Here is a 26656-nt window from a genome sequence, read left to right as displayed (position 1 = left end):
AAGGATGATTTATTTATTTGTTCTGAAACAAAACAGCCACAACAGCAAAGGCTTGAACTGAGCCGGGCTGATCATTCTGGTTTAGGTTCTGTTTGTCATTTAAGTATTAATTTCACATTAGTGTTGTATCGGTATCGTATCGATTCCCTAGCATCTATGTGCTGACGATTCACAGAGATCCTCTCTGGAGCGAGACGAGGGCTCACTCTGCGACGAGCCAATCAGGACGCAGAACACACATACACTGTAAAAAAGATGCAAAATTGTACTAAAAATAAACAGCGAGGCCGAGAAAGGTGAACCGCGTTATAGCGAGGGACCACTGCACGAGCCAGCATTATTATCAACATGAAACCAACGGGGACTTTGCACGAGTCAAAAACAACTTAAAGGGGGGTTATTCTGCAAAATTGACTTTTTCAAGCTTTCCATCCTGTTAATCTGTCACTCCCTCATTAAAAACATGGCTGAAGTGTTGCCTTGGCACATTCACGTATTTCTGAGTAATCTGTAAAAACTCTGATGGCGGCCATTTTAGGGATAGGTTTGCCTGAGTCCTCCTAGGAACGCCCCCACCTCCTGGAGACGCCTCCGAGCTTTGGTCACCAGCCGAGTAACCAACCACTGCTCCTCAGCAGAACCCCCTCCCCACTGATGCCACAGACAGCGTGTGGAGGGGGCGTGTCTAAAGGCTCAGAGGTTCTTAAAGAGACAGAGGCCTATTTCAAGACATTCACTACAGCCATTTTGAGAGAGACATTTTATACAAGGCAGTTATTCTAATTTACTGCATTTACAGACCAACAGAAGGTTTGTCATCATTGTAGTGGGATATAGACTGGTGCTATGGGACTGACAAAAGCAGAACACCCCCTCTTTAAAGCAGAACACCCCCTCTTTAAAGCAGAACACCCCCTCTTTAAAGCAGAACACCCCCTCTTTAAAGCAGAACACCCCCTCTTTAAAAGCCCGTCTCCAAAAACCTTCATAGTTTCCTCCCGTGACAGCTCCGAGAAGGCAGCGACATATTTTTAATCACTCTGGTTTTTTATGATCTGTATTTCTTTCGATTGAGGGAAATGTTCCGCAGTGTGGCTTTAAAAAGATGTAACATAAAGGTTCGGCCTTACACCACAGCCATAAAAGAAAAAGGTTTACAGTAAAAGTATCAGATGCCCGATCATGTACCGTGTGTTCCGTCAGTGACAGTCTCACGTGTGGCGTCAAAGTGCTATGTCATAACAACAACAGTAAATATTTATAGAACAGAAAAGGCTCAAATGTCCATCGCAGAGTCCTTCACATTTCCCAAAGCAGTGGTTACAAAGGTTAGCTCAATCCTCTTTCCGTTTCCTTTTCGTCCGTTCATTAAAAAGGTTCTTTGCTGATGATGATGTCACGAGAGTCCACTGCTCTGATTGGTCGTCTAGAGTGACATCACCGGGGCGTCCTGGCGGTGCAGTTCAGCCTTACAGACGGTGGTGGCGCTGCAGCTGAGGGAGGAGACGGTGGGAGGCTCCTCGTCGCCTGAAGGAGGGAAGGACAGAGTCAGACCTTAAAGCCGGATGCAGTTATACTCATTACTACTGGTTTCTGTCCACTTTACAGTTCAGGTTCAAGCCACATTTTTAGCTAATGTTATATTTTATAATGCTGTTGAATGTTTTTTTTTATGAGTTTAATCTATGTGCTTTAAGTTTCACTTGGAACCAATCTTTTCACACGCACATCGCTGCAACAATACCCCATTTCTCGCTCTTGCATTCTTTTGCTCAAACTTGTGGAGACGTCCAGGTGCCCACACCAGTCTGGGCAAAGATAACTCCAAATAAGGCATCAGGAAGACACTTCTAGTGGAAAACTACTGAGAGAAAAGCTTGGTGACCTTGGCCTAAGCTCAACTCATCTCCTGTCTCTTCGTGAACGTCACATTTTCTCTGATATATATTGTAAGAGCGCAGTTAGACGGTGGCGTTTCCTGGGACGCCCCGCTCGAGCACCGTGTGTATATTGTTCGGGACTTTAGCGTTCAGATAACCTGTGTTTAGAAATTGTAAATGTTATAGGGAATAAATCTTCTTTGACTAAAGCTGCTGAATTCTGGTGGTTTCTCCTCAGACCTTGGGATCAACGAACACGCTGGCGAGACCTTTTTGATACTTTAAAACTTTAAACTTAACTGTTTAACTGTGTTTAAATTGATCTTATGGTAGGGCTGCTCGATTATTGAAAAAATAGTAATCACGATTATTTGTGTCATAATTGAAATCACGATTATTCAAACGATTATTTGTTGCCTTTAAAAAAATCCATCAAGAAAATTACAAAAATCCATCAAAAAAAATGACAAAAATCCAGATAAAAAGTGACAAAAATCCATCAAAAAAGTGACAAAAATCCATCAAAAAAGTGACAAAAATCTATCAAAAAAGTGACAAAAATCCATCAAAAAAGTGACAAAAATCCATCAAAAAAGTGACAAAAATCCATCAAAAAAGTGACAAAAATCCATCAAAAAAGTGACAAAAATCCATCAAAAAAGTGACAAAAATCCATCAAAAAAGTGACAAAAATCCATCAAAAAAAAAGACAAAAATCCATCAAAAAAGTGACAAAAATCCATCAAAAAAGTGTCAAAAATCCATCAAAAAAATGACAAAAATCCATCAAAAAAGTGACAAAAATCCATCAAAAAAAAAGACAAAAATCCATCAAAAAAGTGACAAAAATCCATCAAAAAAGTGTCAAAAATCCATCAAAAAAATGACAAAAATCCATCAAAAAAGTGACAAAAATCCATTAAAAAAAAGACAAAAATCGATCAAAAAAGTGACAAAAATCCATCAAAAAAGTGTCAAAAATCCATCAAAAAAATGACAAAAATCCATCAAAAAAGTGACAAAAATCCATAAAAAAAAAGACAAAAATCGATCAAAAAAGTGACAAAAATCGATCAAAAAAGTGACAAAAATCCATCAAAAAAAGTGACAAAAATCCAGCAGAAAAAAGACAAAAATCCATTAAAAAAGTGTCAAAAATCCATCAAAAAAATGACAAAAATCCATCAAAAAAGTGACAAAAATCCATAAAAAAAAAGACAAAAATCGATCAAAAAAGTGACAAAAATCGATCAAAAAAGTGACAAAAATCCATCAAAAAAAGTGACAAAAATCCAGCAGAAAAGTGACAAAAATCCATAAAAAAAGTGACAAAAATCCATCAAAAAAAGTGACAAAAATCCAGCAGAAAAAGACAAAAATCCATTAAAAAAGTGACAAAAATCCCCAAATCCAAAAATTTGAAAAAAAAAACAATGAAAAAAATAAATAATAATAATTATAATCGTTTTTTTGCGATTATGCTTATTTTGTAATTGTTTACTGTTGTAATCGAAATCATAATCGGATTTTGATTAATTGCACAGCCCTATCTTATGGTGTCAGATCTTGTGTAAATTAGAGCGCTAATATTTCCTGTAAAATCGCCGACAGGACAAACGAGAGTCAGAATCTCCCTGACGAGGCCAATGAGGCGGTTCTTTATCAATGTGAAGCATTTGGAAGTGAACTAAACTGCATCGACAGCTCAGTCAGAGCTTTAAAATAAGTCTCCTGCATTTCCGAGCTCTGAGGGGAGCTGAGAAACATCACGGTCACAGGTTTAAATACTTCATATGATCGGACTGTGTTTTATTTATTTATGTTGCAGACTTTTGCTTATAATTTCAAAGTGATAGAAACCGTTTTTTGTTTTGCAATCTGCTCATTTTCTTGCCCCTCTGAAGAATCTACTAAACACACATGTCCTGAATAAAGCCCTGTGGCCCCGATAAAGGCAGTTTAGAAACATCATACACAGGATTACTATGAGACAGTGGTGCAAATCGTCATCGGCCTCAGAAAACCCCACATCGGTCGACCTCCTGTGGTCAGTGACCAGTGTTGGGCAAGTTTCTTTCAAATCGGAATATATTCTATATTAGTCGTCGTATGTTTGATCCTCCTGAAGTTCTATGACTTAATCGCTTTGTACACTGCAAAGCTCATTGACCAAGTTAAACAAAATAAAATCCCTAAATGCAAATATTGTTAACCCAGCGAGAAAGTAACTATGAGCTCAGAGGAACATGTATATTTAATCAACCGCAAGTACATGAAGAAAACACTGTTTATCAAGCAGAGGAGTTACATTATGGAACAGCTGCTGCAATGAGTTAAAACAAGAGAATAATAATGGAAAAATATTTGACAGAATGAAAATGAATTAAATATGCGTCTGGAGCGGACAATGGTCCACCTGTGTTAATCCAGTGACCGGATGGTTATTACCATTAACGTGCTGCACTTATGATTTAAAGTGAGGGGCAGCACAGTGAGCTTTAGCTTCTGCTGCGCCGGCTCAGTTATTCTGTTCATTACTTGACTTGTATGTTTTGAATATTTTGAATTTTTTGTAAATGACCAAACTGAAATAAACCAAAAATAAACCAATCCTGGAGCTCTGCTGTCGGGGCTTCGTGCCCCTGTAGGGTCTCCCAGGGCGAACAGGTCCTATAGGTGACGGGTCAGACAGAGAGCGGGTCAGAAGCTCCTCATGAGAGACCAACAGGCCCGGCTAGAACCATGAGGCCGTCCTTTTGTGGACCCACCACCTGCAGGGGGCGCCATAAGGGGCTGGTGCAGTGTGATCTGGGCTCCAACTGCTGCCCCCACGATCCAGCAACGGACAAGCGGAAGAAAATGGATGGATGTTTGCTTGAATACTGTACTACTGTTTCAGAAATATAGCCGAGTTTCACCACTCTGAGTTACTATAAACTATCATAGTAAATAATGCCATCGAGCATCAAGTTTTGACGACATTAACTACACGTAACTGCAGATCTTACACAACTTCATTGGTCACTCGAATTGTAGTGACTGATACATTACTGTGTTTTGTTTAAAGGGACTATACAGGGTTTAAAAATGTTATAATTAAGTATTTTCCTCCCCCCACATGTTCCTCCATGTCCTACTGTGTAGACTGAGCTCAGACCTGTTCACCACAACTGCCTCCTGCACTGTCACTCAGAAACACGAGCTTAATATAGAAGCTGCAGTTACACGTATGACCTGAGGTGGCAGTAGTGAGTATAAAATGACCCTTTAAGTAATGTTATATTCCCGAGTTGCTGATAAAAAGTCATGTATTTCTGTATCTTCTGTAATACGTTGCACTGTCAGTAACACTAACGTAAAGTAAAATGTTTTTAAGAATCACTACTTTATTTAGTAGTATTTTTATAGAAGAATTACTTCACTACATTAAAAAGACCTTTACTTCCTACTCCATTACATTTGTATAGGGCAGTGAGTCCCAGAGGAGGGTCCGGGCCCCTGGATGGTGAGGGTGAATGTATTTTGGACCCGATTTTTTGTCACATTTTTGTTGAATTTTTGTCATTTTTTGTTGATTTTTTGTCATTTTTTGTTGAATTTTTGTCACTTTTTTGTTGAATTTTTGCCTTTTGTTGTTGATTTTTTGTCTTTTTTTGTTGAATTTTTGTCACATTTTTGTTGAATTTTTGTCATATTTTTGGTGAATTTTTGTCATATTTTTGGTGAATTTTTGTCATATTTTTGGTGAATTTTTGTCATATTTTTGGTTAATTTCTGGTTAATTTTTGTCACATTTTTGTCACATTTTTGTTGATTTTTTGTCATTTTTTGTTGAATTTGTCATTTTTTGTTGATTTTTTGTCACTTTTTTGTTGAATTTTTGTCTTTTTTTGTTGTTGATTTTTTGTCTTTTTTTGTCTTTTTTTGTCTTTTTTTGTTGAATTTTTGTCACATTTTTGTTGAATTTTTGTCACTTTTTTGTTGAATTTTTGTCACATTTTTGTTGAATTTTTGTCATTTTTTGTTGAATTTTTGTCATTTTTTGTTGAATTTTTGTCACTTTTTTGTTGAATTTTTGTCTTTTTTTTGTTGATTTTTTGTCTTTTTTTGTCTTTTTTTGTCTTTTTTTGTTGAATTTTTGTCACATTTTTGTTGAATTTTTGTCATTTTTTGTTGAATTTGTCATTTTTTTGTTGATTTTTTGTCATTTTTTGTTGAATTTGTCATTTTTTGTTGATTTTTTGTCATTTTTTGTTGAATTTGTCATTTTTTGTTGAATTTTTGTCATATTTTTGTTGAATTTTTGTCACATTTTTGTTGAATTTTTGTCACATTTTTGTTGAATTTTTGTCTTTTTTTTGTTGAATTTTTGTCATTTTTTGTTGAATTTTTGTCATTTTTTTGTTGAATTTTTGTCACTTTTTTGTTGAATTTTTGTCATTTTTTGGTTGAATTTTTGTCACATTTTTGTCACATTTTTGTTGAATTTTTGTCTTTTTTGTTGAATTTTTGTCACTTTTTGGTTGAATTTTTGTCACATTTTTGTCACATTTTTGTTGAATTTTTGTCTTTTTTGTTGAATTTTTGCCACTTTTTGGTTAAATGAACTTCTGCAATAAAAATAGTTCAGCAATGTCAATATTCTAGAAGAAATGCTACTTTCCAAATACTTTTCATGTACTTTAAGGGTATAGTGACCTTTAGTACATGTTAATGCTCCGTGGAAACCCTAGACTTAAGAAGAGGAGACTTCGTACCGAGTCCAGAGGACGACGACTCGCTGTCGGCCAATGAGGACGAGTCTACGTGGTCATGTGACAGTCCGTCCATGAGCGGGATGGACAGCTCCGACGAGGGCACAGACGAGTCGTAGATCCCGGAGTCTCGGGGCGGGGGTTCAGGGGGGGAGGGCTCTGCTGCCGCGCCCGCCCCGCGGTCCAGCCCCAGACCCCCCTGCTCCGGGTCCTGGGGGGGTCTGAGTTTGTCCAGGGAGGACGGGGGCCCAGAGAACGACGGGACCTTCAGGCACGGGACGTTCACTGACGAGAGGGCAGAGGAGCAGGACGGGGAGGAGGGGGCGGACCGGCCGGAGCTGCACCTGGGACAGAACAGGAGAGACAAGACTGAGTTAACCCCCACCTGAACCGAGCACAGGAGCTCCAGTCCGGCTTTACCACAATCCAAAAGCTCTGGGAAAAAGGTGAGAAAGTAAGACAGAACTGAGACGGAAACAATGACGGAAATGTGACAAAAAAGTGAGAAAACATTGATGAAAAAGTGGCAAAAATGACACAAGAAATTGATAAAAAAAATGATGAAAATGTGACAAAAATGTGATAAAAAAATGACAAAAAATTGATGAAAAAAATAAATAAAAATGATTAAAAAAAAAAAAAAAAAATGCCAAAAATATGATTAAAAATTGATGAAAAAGTGGCAAAAATGTCACAAGAAATTGACAAAAAATGTCCAAAAATTACAAAAAATTTTAAAAAAAATTGATGAAAAAGTGTCAATTTCTTGTGACATTTTTGTGACATTTTTGCCAAGAAATTGACAAAAAAATGACAAAAATGTGACAAAAAAATGACAAAAAAATGACAAAAAAATGATAAAAATGTGACAAAAAAATGACAAAAAATTTACAAAAATATGACAAAAAAATTATAAAAATGTGACAAAAATATGACAAAAAATTGATTAAAAAATGACAAAAAATGGATGAAAAAGTGGCAAAAATGTCACAAAAATGTCACAAGAAATTGACAAAAAAAATGTCAAAAAAATTACAAAATATGACAAAAAAATTACAAAAAAGTTACAAAAATGAGTTGAATACCCAACAAATAAATCTGATGCGGTGAGGAAAAGGATCCTCTGGGTTCAGGCGGGAGTTAAGAGGTTAAATGTGTGTTATATTATAATAAATAACAGTATTAAGCTTCACTCCACGGATATTCCCAAGAACCTGATGATGCCGTTTGTGGATGAGTGAAGGTTTTTACCTGGAGGAGCCTCGGGGCAGGGACCGGGAACAGTGCGGCCCGGGATCGTAGCCGGGGCTGTAGCTCGGACTTAAACTCGAACCCGCTTCGGACTCGGGCCTCGACCCGGGCGCCAGCAGCACCAGGTTCCTCTTGGGCGCCGAGTCCAGCGTCTTCGCCGTGACTTCGTTCAAGACCAGACCGGACTGTGGCTTCGCCGTGGCCGCCGTCGCCGTGGCCGCCGTCGCCGTGGCAGCAGCCTCACAGGAAACGGGCGGCGCGGAGTGGGCGGGGCCTGCTGTTTGCGGACCGTGCAGCTGTTGGTCGAACCAGTCGGGGCTCTGGGAGATGAACTGGTGCATGTTGCAGATGGAGACGTAAAGCGAGCGGCCGGATTTGCTCCTGAAGTAGTTCCGGCGCGACACGTTAGGGGGCGCTCCGTCCCACAGCGAGGCGTGAGAGGAGTGAAGGAGCGAGAAGAGCTGCGGCAGCTGGTCCATCAGCTTCAGCCTGAAAACAACACAACAAGGTTTTATTTACAGACCCCCAGAGTGACTCCCTCACAGTGACTCCCCCACAGTGACTCCCTCACAGTGACTCCCTCACAGTGACTCCCTCGCAGCGACTCCCCCAGAGGCCTGAAGCTGTTTTTTTGGGCATTTCTGGAATTATGTCTTTGTTCATGTCGTCGTGTTTGTTTGAGCTTCTAAACTCCAGGATCCAGAGCTTCCACCGGCTACAAAGGCTGAGGTTCAGAAATCTCTCTCGCTCGTGCTGTGGGAATTATGAATGAAGAAGCGACTTAAACACAATCACCACCTGTTCTGTAATATTTCTATTGTATTTTTCTGCTAGGCCCATGTTGGCCTATGTTACCCTAGTTTTGTGTTTTTATGTGTGGGTGAGAAAAAGATGTAAACAATAAAATCGATTCTATTCTTTGTCACTGCTGAAGCTGCACCGAGAACATAGTTGGAGAGAAGTTTCACAGACACATTGTCTTTGTGAAGGACACCAAAAGAAATGCTCCAGTTTTCTGATCTGTGGTTTGGTTTCGGATCCAGATCCCTGAACGATCCTCTTTTCTACCAACACTAAAATATTTGTCATCCAGAACCAGAAAACAATAATATTAATCAATTGTATAAAAGACAATTTCTTTTAAATTTGTATCATTTATTTGAACTGAAACAAACCGAGTGGTTTCTTTAATCTCTCCCTGGACCCAACATTTATTTATCTAGTTTTTATTTGCCACATCTGTTTTCAATACCAGTAGTATCTAAACTTTTTTTTCTGAAAACATACTGGTATCGTGAAAGTGAAACGTCTTCAAATCAGAAAACAACTAAACCTGTATCTAAATCTAGGTTTTTCCCAATGGGCGAGGAAAGTGCTTCTCTTTGGTCCTCATGGCGGGAGCAGACATTGTTGTAATACCTCCCCCTGGTGGCCAGACTCCAAAAGACACAAAACAGGATTCTTCAGTCACTTTGGACCTTGTTTGTGCTGCGTAAGAGCTCGGCTGCAAAGAGTTTTATTTTTTCTAAAAATGTCTGCGACCCATGTGACACTGCTGACACGGTGTAATATCTTTAACCAGGCTGGTGTTTGTGCATCAGCACGAAAAAGTGTAAATCTATCTCCTGCAGGCTTTGTAGGAGGAGATTGAGCAGCCATGATAATTTCACAGACTGCTCGGGATCTTTACGATGAATGGGCCTGAATAGATAACCGGCTGTCTCTTCTATATAATATATCTATGGTATTTCCCCTCCTCTATAACTAAAACATGCACGATAGGGTCCCTGACGATGAATGAATGAGGGTGTGTGAGTGCCATTGTGGGAAAATCAATAGAAATTTCCCGCTGGAAAGAATGTTTCACAACAATGAGTCACTTTCAGGGAAAAACTGACCTGAGAGTTTATGAAAATCATACAAATGCTTCATGAGTAGATGCACAGTATGTTTCTCCTGTCAGACCCTTTAACAGTCATTGCCTCAAACCAACATGTGATAAAACCTCTGACTGACCTCTGAGTGACCTCTGACCTCTGAGTGAGTGAGGAAGAGAATCGGAGCTAGCGAACGCTGGAGAATCGGGGCTACGGTGTTTAGCGCATGCGCAGGCCTGGCATGTTTACGCAGCTCTTTGATACTTTATTGATCTCACAGATGGAGAAAGTGTTAATTAGGCAATGTGTAAATTATGTCGGCCATATTTATATAAAATACATTGAAATAAATAATTGTAATGATGATAGAAATGATAATAACAATTATGAAAGATTTGACAAAGCAAAGCAGCTTTATGAGGACCTAACCTATTTAAATCTTATATTTGGCTGCCTTGTGTGTGTATATATATAGGCCTATACATATTATCATAGATTGTACATTTTTTAATAGTCAATTGTTGTGTTTTTGTTTAGTCAAATCTGATCGTTTATAATTGTTATTATAATTTATATCATCATCAACATCATTATTTTGTTCATTTGTATTTTCTATAAATATACACAATTTACAACTTGTTGTTCTGTTGCTTTGTCAAATCTTTCATAATTGTTATTATCATTTCTATCATCATTACAATTATTTATTTCAATGTATTTTACATAAATATCGCCGACATAATTTACACATTGCCTAATTAACACTTTCTCCATCTGTGAGATCAATAAAGTATCAAAGAGCCGCCGTAAACAAGCGAGGCTGCGCATGCGCTAAACACCGTAGCCCCGATTCTCCAGCGTTCGCTAGCTCCGATTCACTTCCTGTCTCCAATTCTCTTCCTGTCCCCGATATGCCTGCCACAGCGCCCTCTGAGTGACCTCTGAGTGACCTCTGAGTGAGCGTTACCTCGGGGCCAGGCTGAGTGACCTCTGAGTGACCTCTGAGTGACCTCTGAGTGACCTCTGAGTGACCTCTGAGTGGGCGTTACCTCGGGGCCAGGCTGAGCGCCCTCTGACCTCTGAGTGACCTCTGAGTGACCTCTGAGCGACCTTTACCTCGGGGCCAGGCTGAGTGACCTCTGACCTCTGAGTGGGCGTTACCTCGGGGCCAGGCTGAGTGACCTCTGAGTGACCTCTGAGCGGGCGTTACCTCGGGGCCAGGCTGAGCGCGGTGGGGATGTCGTTCTCGGTGGAATAGTCGAAGTAAACGGCCATGAAGCGGCTCAGCTCCTTCTCGCTCTGCCTGGTCGAGCGCAGCTGCTCCGCGATCATCGCCACGGCGACCAGGAAGAGGTCGCTCCCGTGTGGCCCGCCGTCTTTGGGGGCGGGGTTAGCGCCGCTGTTGCCACGACGACTGACCGGAGTCTTTCCACGGCGACTCTTCTTTTCCGTGAAGTAACTGTCGCCGACAAGAGAACGATTCAGTCACGGTAATGTTTACATGTGTTTAAACGCTACAGAGTCTACAGATCAGGAGGGATTAAAAGATCAGAGAAAAACACTTCATCATCATCATCATCATCATCATCATCATCATCATCATCATCATCATCATCATCATCATCATCATCATCTTACACTTTGTTAGAAAATAAAATATTGATCTGAAACATCTGCTGAAAGTTTGAACCTCATAGAAATGTAAAGGAGACACAGCTCGATCCTAACATGTGAACAGTTAGCAAGTAAGCTACAGTCTGTTAGCCTCTTCCTATAGCTGTTAGCATTAGCTACCAAACATCGCAAATTATGAACAAGAACTTATTGTTTCTTTTGAGATTTTACTTTAGATACAAATTAGCGTCTGTGCCGTTCATATAGAGCCTAAAAATACCACATGTTTTCTCCTGTTCTCCAAATTCTCCAAATCGAAAAGCTTCTTCAAAATGGCGACAAAAAACGAGAAGAAAATGAGGATGTAAATTGACAAAAATCCAGCAAAAAAAGACAAAAATCCAGCAAAAAAAAGACAAAAATCCAGCAAAAAAATGACAAAAATCCAGTAAAAAATGACAAAAATCCAGCAAAAAAGTGACAAAAATCCAGCAAAAAAGTGACAAAAATCCAGCAAAAAAGTGACAAAAATCCAGCAAAAAAGTGACAAAAATCCAGCAAAAAAAGACAAAAATCCAGAAAAAAGTGACAAAAATCCAGCAAAAAAAGACAAAAATCCAGAAAAAAGTGACAAAAATCCAGTAAAAAAATTACAAAAATCCAGCAAAAAAATTACAAAAATCCAGCAAAAAAATTGTCACTTTTTCGTCAAATTATTTGCATTTTTTTGTTAAATTCTCATCACTTTTTTGTCCATTTTTCCCTAAATTTTTTGTCAAATTTTTGTCCATTTTTGTCATTTTTTCAAAAACTTTTGTCACTTTTTCGTCAATGTTTTCTCACTTTTTTCACATTTCCATCATTGTTTTCGTCTCAGTTTTGTTGCTATTTTCACACCTTGTTTTCCCAGAAGCTTTTGGATTGGGGTAAAGCTGGAGAAAATGTGCTCGGTTCAGGTGGGATTTAAGGGGTTAATATTGCCTGCAGTTCACAAACTATCCACCAGGGCGTGCTGCAGCGCCCTCAGCACCCTGGGTTCCCACGGCCTTGGTATTTTTCCTATAGCTGTTAGCATTAGCTATCAAACATCGTAAATTATGAACGAGAACTAGTTGTTTCTTTTGAGATTTTGCTTTAGATACAAATTAGCGTCTAAAAGTGCCGTTCATATAGAGCCTAAAATAGACTTAAAAACCTTATTTTGGAGCCTCAGCTTTGATATTTTACAACACTCTCCAAATCTAAAAGCTTCTTCAAAATGGCGACAAAAAACAAGAAGAAAATGAGGATGTAAATTGACAAAAATGATAAAAATCCAGCAAAAAATGACAAAAATCCGGCAAAAAAAAGACAAAAATCCAGCAAAAAAAATGACAAAAATCCAGCAAAAAAAGACATAAATCCAGCAAAAAAATGACAAAAATCCAGCAAAAAAAAGACAAAAATCCAACAAAAAAATGACAAAAATCCAGCAAAAAAAGACAAAAATCCAACAAAAAAAGACAAAAATCCAACAAAAAAATGACAAAAATCCAGCAAAAAAAGACAAAAATCCAGCAAAAAAAATGACAAAAATCCAGCAAAAAAAGACATAAATCCAACAAAAAAAATGACAAAAATCCAGCAAAAAAAGACAAAAATCCAACAAAAAAAGACAAAAATCCAACAAAAAAATGACAAAAATCCAGCAAAAAAATGACAAAAATCCAGCAAAAAAATGACACAAATCCAACAAAAAAATGACAAAAATCCAGCAAAAAAAAGACAAAAATCCAACAAAAAAAGACTAAAATCCAACAAAAAATGACAAAAATCCAGCAAAAAAGTGACAAAAATCCAACAAAAAAGTGACAAAAATCCAGCAAAAAAAAGACAAAAATTCAACAAAAAAATGACAAAAATCCAACAAAAAAATGACAAAAATCCAGCAAAAAAGTGACAAAAATCCAACAAAAAAGTGACAAAAATCCAACAAAAAAGTGACAAAAATCCAGCAAAAAAGTGACAAAAATCCAGCAAAAAAAGACAAAAATCCAACAAAAAAATGACAAAAATCCAGCAAAAAAAAAGACAAAAATCCAACAAAAAAAGACAAAAATCCAACAAAAAAGTGACAAAAATCCAACAAAAAAGTGACAAAAATCCAACAAAAAAATGACAAAAATCCAGCAAAAAAGTGACAAAAATCCAACAAAAAAGTGACAAAAATCCAGCAAAAAAAAAGACAAAAATCCAGCAAAAAATGACAAAAATCCAGCAAAAAATGACAAAAATCCAACAAAAAAATGACAAAAATTCAGCAAAAAATGACAAAAATCCAGCAAAAAAATGACAAAAATCCAGCAAAAAAAAGACAAAAATCCAGCAAAAAAATGACAAAAATCCAGCAAAAAAGTGACAAAAATCCGACAAAAAACCGACAAAAATCCGGCAAAAAAACCGACAAAAATCCAGCAAAAAAAGACAAAAATCCAGCAAAAAAATGACAAAAATCCAGCAAAAAAAACGACAAAAATCCAGCAAAAAATGACAAAAATCCAGCAAAAAAACCGACAAAAATCCAGCAAAAAATGACAAAAATCCAACAAAAAAATGACAAAAATACAGCAAAAAAATTACAAAAATCCAGTAAAAAAATAACAAAAATCCATCAAAAAAAAAGACAAAAATCCAGCAAAAAATGACAAAAATCCAGCAAAAAATGACAAAAATCCAACAAAAAAATGACAAAAATTCAGCAAAAAATGACAAAAATCCAGCAAAAAAATGACAAAAATCCAGCAAAAAAAAGACAAAAATCCAGCAAAAAAATGACAAAAATCCAGCAAAAAAGTGACAAAAAATCAGCAAAAAATGACAAAAATCCAGCAAAAAAATGACAAAAATCCAGCAAAAAAAAGACAAAAATCCAGCAAAAAAATGACAAAAATCCAGCAAAAACTCCCACCTGAACATGTTTTCTCCTGTTCTCCAAATTCTCCAAATCTAAAAGCTTCTTCAAAATGGCGACAAAAAACAGAAGAAAATGAGGATGTAAATTGACAAAAAATGACAAAAATCCAGCAAAAAAATTACAAAAATCCATCAAAAAAAGACAAAAATCCACCAAAAAAGTGACAAAAATCCAGTAAAAAAAGACAAAAATTCAGCAAAAAAATGACAAAAATCCACCAAAAAAAGTGACAAAAATCCAGCAAAAAAGTGACAAAAATCCAGCAAAAAAGTGACAAAAATCCAGCAAAAAAGTGACAAAAATCCAGCAAAAAAGTGACAAAAATCCAGCAAAAAAGTGACAAAAATCCAGCAAAAAAGTGACAAAAATCCAGCAAAAAAAGACAAAAATCCAGCAAAAAAAGACAAAAATCCAGCAAAAAAGTGACAATAAAACAGCAAAAAATGACAAAAATCCAACAAAAAAGTGACAAAAATCCAGCAAAAAAAGACAAAAATCCAGCAAAAAAACGACAAAAATCCAGCAAAAAAGTGACAAAAATCCAACAAAAAAAAGACAAAAATCCAGCAAAAAAACGACAAAAATCCAACAAAAAAATGACAAAAATCCAACAAAAAAATGACAAAAATCCAGCAAAAAAACGACAAAAATCCAGCAAAAAAACGACAAAAATCCAGCAAAAAAACGACAAAAATCCAGCAAAAAAATGACAAAAATCCAACAAAAAAGTGACAAAAATCCAGCAAAAAAAGACAAAAATCCAGCAAAAAAGTGACAAAAATCCAGCAAAAAAATGACAAAAATCCAACAAAAAAGTGACAAAAATCCAGCAAAAAAAGACAAAAATCCAGCAAAAAAAGACAAAAATCCAACAAAAAAGTGACAAAAATCCAGCAAAAAAAATACTAAAATCCAGCAATTTTTTTTTACAAAAATCCAGGAAAAAAATGACCAAATCCAGTAAAAAAAAGTGACAAAAATTCAGCAAAAAAATTACAAAAAACAGCAAAAAAATGACAAAAATCCAGCAATTTTTTTTAGAAAAATCCAGGAAAAAATGACAAAAATCCAGGAAAATAAAATAACAGAAAATCAGCAAAAAAATTGACAAAATGCATCAAAAAAAGTAACAAAAGTGCCATTAAAAAGTGACAAAAACACATAAGGGAAATAAAAAGTGAGGACAATGGCAAAGAGGAGGGAATGCATTTGGTGTTGGCGGGTGGTAAGAGGTTAAAAACGTGGAGGACAGTTTTTGTACAGAACGAGGCGCTGACGCCGTAGAAGAAGAAACATTTAACAGCTTTGTCTCTGAGGGAACAACGGCTGCTGTTTCTGTTTCTCACCGAAGCCCTTTGGAGCAGATGGTGATGATGAAATCCGCTTCGTCCAGCTGCCGACTCAGCCACGACATCTGGCCCTCTCTGCACATGTCCAGATGCTCCCACAGGTCCAGCACCACCTGAACACAGCGCGAGGCGTTCAGGAACACCGGGGTGAAGCTGCTTGTGTTTCGGTTTCGGTTTCGTACCTCGCAGCCGCAGAAGTCCTGCAGGAAGTACGCGAACGCCTGCACCACGCTGCTGTGTTTGGGGCAGTCCCGGCTCGAGTAGCACAGGAACACCTTGGGGCGGGGCCAGGGCCGCTCCGAGATCAGCGCCGCGCTCTGATTGGACGATTCGCTGCTCTCCTCGTCCAGGTGGCTGTAGATGTTCTCTGTGGGGAAGGAAGATACAAGAGGGTGGATTTGGGGATGCAGGTCCAGGGTGAGGGGCTCTTACTCTGGAGAACGGTCTAAAGTACAAGAAGACGCCTTAAACCCCGTAACTCCCGCCTGAACCGAGCTTCACCCCAGTCCAAAAGCTTCAAAGGTGAGAAAATAGAGACAGAACTGAGACGAAAACAATGATGAAGATGTGACAAAAAAGTGAGAAAACTTAGACAAAAAACAGAAGAAAATTTGACAAAAAAATGAAGAAAAAAATGACAAAAAAATGACAAAAAAATGACAAAAAATGACAAAAAATGTACAAAAAACGGACGAAAAATGTACAAAAAATGACAAAAATGTGACAAAAAAATGAAAAAAAATGACAGAAAGTGACAAAAAAATTGCGAAAAATGTACCAAAAAAATGATGAAAAAGTGGCAAAAATGTCACCAAAAAATTACAAAAAAAGACAAAAAAGAGACGAAAACAATGATGAAGATGAAAAAAAGTGAAAAAACGGACAAAAAGTGGACAAAAATTTGACAAAAGAAAATATGAAAAAGTGGCAAAAAATGACGAAAAAATGAAAAAAAAATGAAAAAAAAAATGACGGAAGAAAAAGGCGGAAAAAAAAACAAAAAAGTGACAAAAAATGTACAAAAAAAATATGAAAAAGTGGCAAAAATGTCTCAGAAAATTGACAAAAAAATAACAGAAAGTGAAAAAAAATGACGAAAAAGTGGCAAAATTGTGACAAAAAATTGACCAAAAAAAATGATGAAAAAATCGACAAAAAAATGATGAACACGTGACAAAAAGTGACACAAATTGTACAAAATGAGTAGAAAACCTCCCAAAAAATGATGGGAAAAAAATCTGATGACGTGAGAAAAAAGATCCATTTAGATGAGTTTTGTAGATCTTAGCTTTCAAATGAGGCGTTACACTGGCCTACAGGATTTGGGTAAAGCTGAACTGGAGAAAATGCTCTCGGTTCAGGCGGGAGGTAAGAGGTTAACCGAGCGCATTTTCTCCAGTTCAGCTTTACCCAAATCTAAAAGTTTACAGCCTACAGGCCACTGCAATGCCTTATTTAAAAGCTAAGACCTACAAAACGGATCTTTTTCCTCACGTTTTTGCAGTTCTGTCGAAACCTTATTTAACGTTTCTTTTCATGGCGTTTCTGATGCTTTTTCACCACACCTCACTTTTCTGTTATTTTTTATCACTTGTACTAAATAAAACTACTACGGCGACTGTTACAGGGATAGGATTTTGTTTTAGATCATGATTATAAAAGAGGAAGCCATCTTTGTTTCAGAAAATCAGCAAAACATTTGAGAAAAACTGCATTTTATAGTAAAAAAAAAGCAAGAAAAGTGTGATGAACAAGTGACATCAATGTGACGCAAAAAAAGAGCAACCGGAGATGAAAAAATGACCAAAAAAATCCTCAAAAGTGCATCAAAAAATGTCAAAAAAGTGACAACAATGTGAGGAAAAAGCTCCATTCTGATGAGCTTTTTTGGTCTTAGCTTTCAAATGGGACGTTACACTGGCCTACAGGCTGTGGGACCTCATGGATTCATGGAGCCCAGATCTAAAAGCTTCTCGATTTGAGAGCAACACCTCATTTGAAACTAAACTTTTCTGTCGCGCTGTCACTGCATTTGTGTCTCATTTTTGTAGCTTTTTTGTCGTGTTTTTGTTGCTTTTTCATTGTTTTTTTTGTCGTGGTTTCGCCACATTTATGTCACTTATTTGTCACTCTTTAGTTTTTTTCCCCCACTGTTTTATTACTTCTTTGTTGCTTTTTTATCCTCATTTCTGTCGCTATTTTGACCCTTTTTCCAAGAAGCTTTTAGATTTGGGTGAAGCCAAACTGGAGAACATGAGCTCGGTTCAGGTGGGAGTTAAGAGGTTAAATCATCATCTTTATTTCCTCATTACACATAAAGTCTGACTAAAACTGGCTGCTCATGTGAGTTGGACACAAACCTTGTTGCTTCTTGCGGCACATGACGGTGAAGAGCGTGGCGAAGGCGGACAGAATGACCAGAGGAACCGTGATGGCCATGGCTCTGATGGGACCGGCCCACGGAGAGTGAACTGGAACCAGACAAAGCAAAGTGTTTTTCAGATCCTTCTTTCTCGCTCTCTGCAGTGCGTTTGACAAAGCAGAGCGGATTCCCACGGAAAGATCGTTTCTCTGAGTTTTATATCGGCTGAGAAACATCCTGGTTAAGTCTTCAACCCCAGAACCAGCTTTGATGAGGCTGAATATTTACCAAGTGAAGAAGCCACATAGGGCAGTGATTCTCAACCTCCTTTGTCTCGCGGACCCCTTGGACCAGGGGTGTCCAAACTTTTTTTTTCATGGGGGGGCTGCATGTTGAAGCGTAGACAGGGTGAAGGGCCATAGATCAGTAGTTAGTGCCGCAAAACCTTTGACTAGCAGAGGTTTAAATTGTGCCACACCTTTATTTATGCTTAAAACCTTCATGCAGCTCAGTCTCTCAGTACAAGGTTAGTTGTTTGGTTAGAATTGTGTAGAATTATTACATGTAAAATAAAGAGGCGATCTCTGATGATGTGTCCTGATTCAGCAAAAAGGCCGAGGGCCACCAATAATAGGGCCGCATTTGGACACCCCTGCCTTGGACCTTTCAGTAGTCGTCCATGTACCCCCTACCTAAAAGACTATGTTGCGTTCAAAATACAAAGTACCCCTATAGGTGAGTCGGGGAAGCTGCAGACCCGGAGCCGAGACAGAAACACTGTGAAGCGAATCCACCGTGAGAGAGCGCCCTCTGCTGGTAAACACGGGTACACGGCGGTATCAGGTCTAAGGAAGATTGATTTGATCAAGACTGACAAGGTTGAGACTTTTACCGAGTTATTTCATTTTTGATTTCTTATGATTTTGAAATCGTAGATGCTTCTGTTGTTTGATAAAGAAAACATGACACATTAATGTTGTTTGATAAGATGACACATTCATTTTCTGCTTATGCGTTTATGCTCGTTGTAAATGAGTAAAATCAATAAATAATCCCAGTTACATGATACCCAAGGCTGTAAAGTTTACTTTCTGTGGCAAATTATTGCATATTTAAGTTTTAAAGAATCTTGGCCTGGACACGAGTTTTAATCTCAACAAGTTTTATCCTGGATAAATAAAGGACAAATATAATTAAAAAAAAAAAGTTATGGCACCATTATTAATGGCACATTGTTGCATTTATGTGTCATTCCAGACTAGTTTTGACCATATTATTATTATTATTATCATTAGGTCAGAATTACAACATTTGATTTTTCCACATTAATGACGTCAGTGTTGATCTTTTGTTTTGCTGCTGAGTTTAGGAAACAGGGAAAATCCTGACGGCACAAATTATATTTTTTTACTTTGTTTTTGCATCTGCAAACTAACATTAACCCTATGATTTCTCTCCTTTCTTTACTGATACAGTAATGGCCGTCACCACAATAAACATGTGATTTTGTTCCAAAATATTGTCTCTGTCCCTTGTTGAACAAATGAACAAATGAAGGCTCTGTCCTACAAAATACAATGAAATATTGGAGTAAAACATACAGTTTTAATTTCATAAAATAACCCAAATAATAGTACATTTAAACTAAGTTACATGTCAACACTAAATTACACAAAATAATCCCAACGATACAACTGTAAAACATGAGCTAAAAACCATCGTATATCTGTCTTTGCCAGCAGAGGGCGCACCATCACGGCGGATTCGCTTTTGGATTTGTCTCGTCTCCGGGTCTGCAGCTAAACATTACTGCTATCGGTCGCCCAACACTGACGTAGGGCTGATACACGGCCACTGGGTGGAGCTGTTCCCCAATAATGAGCCTTGACAGACAGTTGTAATCCATAAACTGGCACTGGTTGGAATATTTGATCCTGAGAAAGAGAAACGTGAGATGCTCTGATGTGTAAAGCTGCCTGATGTTCTGCTCCAGATGTGGCGGCTGTTCCTTTGTCCTTCAGTCGCACACATGACTTAAAGGAAACCTGTTGATGGAGCGTTACCTTGGCTGATCGTGAGCGTTACCTTGGCTGATGGTGAGCGTTACCTTGGCTGATCGTGAGCGTTACCTTGGCTGACGTGGAACTGCGTCTGCCTCCGGGTCGTGTTGTTGTCGTCTCGGAGCTGTGGACAAACAAAGCCCAAAATCAAACATCATCCTGGATCTACTGGTTTCTGTTGTTCGTCAGGAGCCGCACCTCGATGGTGTAGGTCCCGGGGGTGACGTTCTTCAGGACGCAGGTGGTTCTGGGCTGGTTCAGGTCCTGCACAAACAAACAGGGTTCACTCTCCACATTCACATTAAACACAAAGCACAGGGGGTGGGTCTGTACCGGTTTGCAGCGCTGCGTCCTGAAGGGCCCGTCCTGCCGCAGTTTGTAGAACACGTAATAAACGCTGAGGTGAAAGGTCAGCGGCGCAGGGTCAAAGCTCACGTGGAGGTTAGACCCGAACTGAGACACGTTCAGCCACTTGGGCTTCCAGACTGAAGAGAGAGAGAGACGTTAATGATGAAGCCATGACCTGAACGCATGTTTCTGTAGTAAGATAGTGACGTGGATATCTGGAGCTCCCTCTTCAGGCGGCAGTGGGAATGACGGTCTGATAAACACACTTCGAAGCACAGAACGTCTCTGAACTGATTCAACCAATGACATATTATAACCCAGTAGAGTTTGGAGCGCCACAGCAGGAGAAGAAACCCTCAAACTGAACAGGATTACCAGAGGAGAACTCTGCGTGAATGAAGTGAAATACTACTCCTTCTAAAAGTACCTTCTAGTTACTTCTCTGTTTACTTTATTTCAAAAGGAATCCGATAATGGATTACTAGTCGAGTTGAGAACGTGGACCACAATATTCTTTGCTCTCGATGAGATAAACTATTAATAATGTCTATGTTTCTCCCAGACTTCACAGCTTTTGTTTGTTTTTCAGCATTTTCAGCCGACAGAATCTTACAATATTACACAGACTTGAAAACGACCACTGGGAGGCGTGGCTCATGGTGCGTTCATGTGCACTGTGGAGCTGGTTTTCCCGAGATGTGATGTCATTGTCTCCAGTTGGTTTGTTTGTTTGGTTTGTTTTTATGTGGGAAAGTGGGGATTTTGATGTCATCAAATAAAAACGGTCTTTTATCACTGATTAGTGCTTAGCTGAGCTTATCGTTTAAATGTGTTAGCATCTCAAAAGCTAAACATTAGTTTGTTTTAAAAGAAATATCACAATCACAATATCGCAATTTTCGGGACTTGAGACTGACTTGAAAAAAAGACTTGACTTGGGACTTGCTGTTTGTGACTCGAGACTTAACTTGGACTTGAGGCCAGTGACTCTCAATGACTCGCTGTGACTTTATAGTTATTATTTATTTGAGTGAAACTGTCGAAAGATCAGGATTCATTTTGTAAAAGCGGCGCATCTTTGTTTACATTATGGTGATTATCCACATGCGTGTTCGGTTTCCCCACGGAGCGTCTGATCAACACAGCACGAAAAGGCCGGAGGAAATATTTCTTTGGATGCATTAAAAGTTTTGTAAAGACAGTGAAGAGGAGGAGATTTACGGACAGGAAAACGTTTGAAACAATGTTCTGGACCTACAGCGCAGACGGAGCCTCCAGAACCACCATGTCAGAGCTGATTCATCAACAGGAATCTTGGGGCTTTTCCATGTTTTAATTCGTTCACACAAAGTTTACAGCATTTAGAGGTTATTTTACACATCCGCATTTTGAGCAGAGGCGAATCCGAGTATACAGGGGCTGGGGCAGCACAGGGGAACCACTGACAGAAAAACTGCCAGAAACAAAACTAAAAATATTATTTTATATTTATGTTTCAGACTGCAGGAAAAGCAGCTCATGTTTGAAATACTATATTCCCCCCCCGGGCCCCCTTCCTTAAAATGCTGTCCCAGCAACTTTGTACATAGACTGTTTATTTATAATACATATATTTTCAATGTTGTGGCGTTTAATTAAACTTTAAATCCAAATCCATGAGTTTTTTAAAGTTTGATTTTAGCCTAAATGTTCAAAATGGCTATATCTTGAGAAAGCACTTATTTTATTTTATTTTCAAGATTAAACACATGAAAAGTCGACACGCTGGCGTTTGTGACTTGAGGTGACTTGCCGGCTAAAGCAAGACTTGACTTGACCCCATGACCGATTGACTTGGACTTACTTGGGACTTGCATTTAGTGACTCACTCCCACCTCTGGTTAAATGTACTTTTTGCTAACGTTACTGTCGGGCATTTCACTCGCAATTTTGTTGCTACGAGGTATGACTGAGAGCCTGCACAGACATTACTCAGTAGTGGACACCTTCAGAAATCCACTCCTCAGAACACTGGTTAGAACATTTTAACAGCTCAAAAAGATTGATTTTCTACAGAGTCTCCTTTAAAGTAAAACATAATAACTTTAACTATGTGCTGCAAATAACCAAATGTAGGCGAGATCCAGACACTGAGAGCTTAAGAGCCAAGTTACAAAGAAAATGACTCTTATTTATCGGCCAATGATTGATTTGATCAAACATCAACATCAGGCTGTAAATAATAAAACTGCCAAACGTCTGTTTAAAACTTCTCTTCCACATGATTGTGTCGGTGCTTCAGTCGTGTTTATGAGAAGTCACAAAAATAAAGTTTGTCCACAAGAGGTCAGTGTTCAGACAGAATGAAGCAGCTCAGAGACTTCGAAGCTACGACACTTTTTTGCAGGAAAGCCTCAAAGTGTAACAAGGCTTCACTCGCCGTCACCAGAATCAAGTAAAAAGGGAAGTTCTGGGACTCACAGGGTTTACACACGAGGCTCTCCGACCCCAGCAGCACCTCACACGCTGCAAACAGACGAGAAAAGCATTAAAGCACATGAGGGGACGAGCGAGGAGCACCGGGTGGACCAGGTCTCAGACTGAGGAGCACGAGGTGAACCAGGTCTCGCTCAGACTGAGGAGCACGGGGTGAACCAGGTCTCAGACTCAGACTGAGGAGCACGAGGTGAACCAGGTCTCAGACTCAGACTGAGGAGCACGAGGTGAACCAGGTCTCAGACTCAGACTGAGGAGCACGAGGTGAACCAGGTCTCAGACTCAGACTGAGGAGCACCGGGTGGACCAGGTCTCAGACTGAGGAGCACCGGGTGGACCAGGTCTCGCTCAGACTGAGGAGCACCGGGTGGACCAGGTCTCGCTCAGACTGAGGAGCACCGGGTGGACCAGGTCTCAGACTGAGGAGCACCGGGTGGACCACGTCTCAGACTCACAGTTGGTTCGTAGGAAGGACGGAGGGAAGAAGCTCTCGTTCATCAGAGACGGAAACGGCACCACTCGGATCATGTAGTCGGTGTCGAAGGAGAGGCCGGAGAACGGGTGACTGCTCAGCTTCTGCAACACATGGGAATATCAAGGTTATTCTACAAACAGTCAGGTCATTCTACACACAGTCAGGTCATTCTACACACAGTCAGGTCATTCTCTCAGACGCCGGACCTGGAGTCAAACTGAAGCCTGAGAAAAGTACATGTTCAAAGACACAAAATGTCTTAATCTACAACTAAGACAATCATTTCATCAACAAAACTGTCCTAAATCAGCTCAAAACACAAGTATATGTTTAAATACACAGCCTGAAAAGTCACACCTGTAGGAGGAGAGTATTTGGGTACTCTTGTAGTAAAGTATTTGTACCGTGCTCTTGTAGGAGTAGTTGAGCTGCCTCGGCTCCTTGAGGACCAGGCTCTGACACTGTTTCCTCTCCGGGTTCTTGTAGTAAAGTATTTGTGTATTTGTACCGTGCTCTTGTAGGAGTATTTGTGTACTTGTATTTGAGTATTCGTACCGTGCTCTTGTAGGAGTATTTGTGTATTTGTAGTTGTGTATTCGTACCGTGCTCTTGTAGGGGTAGTTGAGTATTTGTAGTAAAGTATTTGTACCGTGCTCTTGTAGGAGTAGTTGAGCTGCCTCGGCTCCTTGAGGACCAGGCTCTGACACTGTTTCCTCTCCGGGTTCTTGTAGTAAAGTATTTGTGTATTTGTACCATGCTCTTGTAGGAGTATTTGTGTATTTGTAGTTGTGTATTCGTACCGTGCTCTTGTAGGAGTAGTTGAGTATTTGAGTATTTGTACCGTGCTCTTGTAGGAGTAGTTGAGTATTTGTACCATGCTCTTGTAGGAGTAGTTGAGTACTTGTAGTTGTGTATTTGTACCGTGCTCTTGTAGGAGTATTTGAGTACTTGTAGTTGAGTATTCGTACCGTGCTCTTGTAGGAGTAGTTGAGTATTTGTGTACTCTTGTATTTGAGTATTTGTACCGTGCTCTTGTAGGAGTAGTTGAGTATTTGTGTACTCTTGTATTTGAGTATTTGTACCGTGCTCTTGTAGGAGTATTTGTGTACTTGTAGTAAAGTATTTGTACCGTGCTCTTGTAGGAGCAGTTGAGTATTTGTACCGTGCTCTTGTAGGAGTATTTGTGTACTTGTATTTGAGTATTCGTACCGTGCTCTTGTAGTAAAGTATTTGAGTATTTGTACCGTGCTCTTGTAGGAGTATTTGTGTACTTGTATTTGAGTATTCGTACCGTGCTCTTGTAGTAAAGTATTTGAGTATTTGTACCGTGCTCTTGTAGGAGTATTTGTGTATTTGTACCGTGCTCTTGTAGGAGTATTTGTGTATTTGTACCGTGCTCTTGTAGGAGTAGTTGAGTATTTGTACCGTGCTCTTGTAGGAGTAGTTGAGTATTTGTACCGTGCTCTTGTAGGAGTAGTTGTGTACTTGTAGTTGAGTATTTGTACCGTGCTCTTGTAGGAGTAGTAAAGTATTTGTACTGTGCTCTTGTAGGAGTAGTTGAGTATTTGTACCGTGCTCTTGTAGGAGTATTTGTGTACTTGTATTTGAGTATTCGTACCGTGCTCTTGTAGGAGTAGTTGAGTATTTGTAGTAAAGTATTTGTACCATGCTCTTGTAGGAGTAGTTGAGTATGTGTGTACTCTTGTATTTGAGTATTTGTACCGTGCTCTTGTAGGAGTAGTTGTGTACTTGTATTTGTGTATTCGTACCGTGCTCTTGTAGGAGTAGTTGAGTATTTGTAGTAAAGTATTCGTACCGTGCTCTTGTAGGAGTAGTTGAGTATGTGTGTACTCTTGTATTTGAGTATTCGTACCGTGCTCTTGTAGGAGTAGTTGAGTATTTGTAGTAAAGTATTTGTACCGTGCTCTTGTAGGAGTAGTTGAGTATGTGTGTACTCTTGTAGTAAAGTATTTGTACCGTGCTCTTGTAGGAGTATTTGTGTACTTGTATTTGAGTATTTGTACCGTGCTCTTGTAGGAGTAGTTGTGTACTTGTATTTGAGTATTTGTACCGTGCTCTTGTAGGAGTAGTTGAGTATTTGTACCGTGCTCTTGTAGGAGTATTTGTGTACTTGTATTTGAGTATTCGTACCGTGCTCTTGTAGGAGTAGTTGAGTATTTGTACCGTGCTCTTGTAGGAGTAGTTGAGTATTTGTACCATGCTCTTGTAGGAGTAGTTGAGTATTTGTACCGTGCTCTTGTAGGAGTAGTTGAGCTGCCGCGGCTCCTTCAGGACGAGGCTCTGACACTGTTTCCTCTCCGGGTTCTTGTAGGAGTATTTGTGTACTTGTATTTGTGTATTCGTACCGTGCTCTTGTAGTTGTGTATTTGTACCGTGCTCTTGTAGGAGTAGTTGAGTATTTGTACCGTGCTCTTGTAGGAGTAGTTGAGTATTTGTACCGTGCTCTTGTAGGAGTAGTTGAGTATTTGTACCGTGCTCTTGTAGGAGTAGTTGAGTATTTGTACCGTGCTCTTGTAGGAGTAGTTGAGCTGCCGCGGCTCCTTGAGGACCAGGCTCTGACACTGTTTCCTCTCAGGGTTCTTGTAGTAAAGTATTTGTGTATTTGTGTATTTGTACCGTGCTCTTGTAGGAGTAGTTGTGTACTTGTAGTAAAGTATTCGTACCGTGCTCTTGTAGGAGTAGTTGAGCTGCCGCGGCTCCTTCAGGACCAGGCTCTGACACTGTTTCCTCTCCGGGTTCTTGTAGTAAAGTATTTGTGTATTCGTACCGTGCTCTTGTAGTTGTGTATTTGTACCGTGCTCTTGTAGGAGTAGTTGAGTATTTGTACCGTGCTCTTGTAGGAGTAGTTGAGTATTTGTACCATGCTCTTGTAGGAGTAGTTGAGCTGCCGCGGCTCCTTCAGGACGAGGCTCTGACACTGTTTCCTCTCCGGGTTCTTGTAGGAGTAGTTGTGTACTTGTATTTGTGTATTCGTACCGTGCTCTTGTAGGAGTAGTAGAGTATTTGTGTACTTGTATTTGAGTATTTGTACCGTGCTCTTGTAGGAGTAGTTGAGCTGCCGCGGCTCCTTCAGGACCAGGCTCTGACACTGTTTCCTCTCCGGGTTCTTGTCCTCCAGGTAAACCCTGAACCCTTTGATGTGCTCGATTCCTGAAACAAAACAACACGTTTAGTTTAAAGAGACGCTCGGTTTGTTTAAAAAGGGTGCAATATTGATCTACAATATAACAAAATATA

At 39.2% G+C, this 26656-nt stretch overlaps 1 protein-coding gene across 3 annotated transcripts; it reads right to left on the bottom strand.

Moving 5' to 3' along the window:
- Window positions 1-1385: 1385 nt before the first annotated feature.
- il17rd (interleukin 17 receptor D) lies at window positions 1386-25980 on the bottom strand. 3 transcript variants are annotated; one of them, XM_079556005.1, is made up of 13 exons: window positions 25924-25980; window positions 23379-23499; window positions 22909-22953; window positions 20434-20585; window positions 20299-20364; window positions 20170-20224; window positions 18039-18149; window positions 15861-16045; window positions 15676-15791; window positions 10973-11221; window positions 7886-8374; window positions 6638-6978; window positions 1386-1527 (listed from the first exon to the last, which is right to left on the bottom strand). In XM_079556005.1, exons 2-13 carry the CDS (start codon window positions 23449-23451, stop codon window positions 1427-1429), a joined length of 1983 nt encoding a protein of 660 aa, XP_079412131.1. In that variant the 5' UTR covers window positions 23452-23499; window positions 25924-25980; the 3' UTR covers window positions 1386-1426. The 3 variants fall into 3 exon arrangements, with proteins under 3 accessions (XP_079412131.1, XP_079412132.1, XP_079412130.1); XM_079556006.1 differs by lacking the exon at window positions 25924-25980 and adding an exon at window positions 24199-24217; XM_079556004.1 differs by lacking the exon at window positions 25924-25980 and adding an exon at window positions 23803-23820.
- Between the last annotated feature and the right edge of the window lie 676 nt (window positions 25981-26656).

This window comes from Gobius niger, assembly GCF_951799975.1.
Source record: "Gobius niger genome assembly, chromosome: 5".
NCBI lineage: Eukaryota > Metazoa > Chordata > Actinopteri > Gobiiformes > Gobiidae > Gobius > Gobius niger.
Note: the sequence above shows the minus strand (reverse complement) of the source record. Positions and strands in the feature narration are given on the sequence as shown.

Coding starts and splice junctions, on each gene's coding strand:
- il17rd (XM_079556005.1), bottom strand. CDS start 23,451: ATGATCCGAGTGGTGCCGTTTCCGTCTCTGATGAACGAGAGCTTCTTC. Junction 16,046..18,038: donor GTGCCGCAAGAAGCAACAAG/GTTTGTGTCCAA, acceptor CCTTCCCCACAG/AGAACATCTACAGCCACCTG. Junction 1,528..6,637: donor GTCGTCGTCCTCTGGACTCG/GTACGAAGTCTC, acceptor TCCCTCCTTCAG/GCGACGAGGAGCCTCCCACC.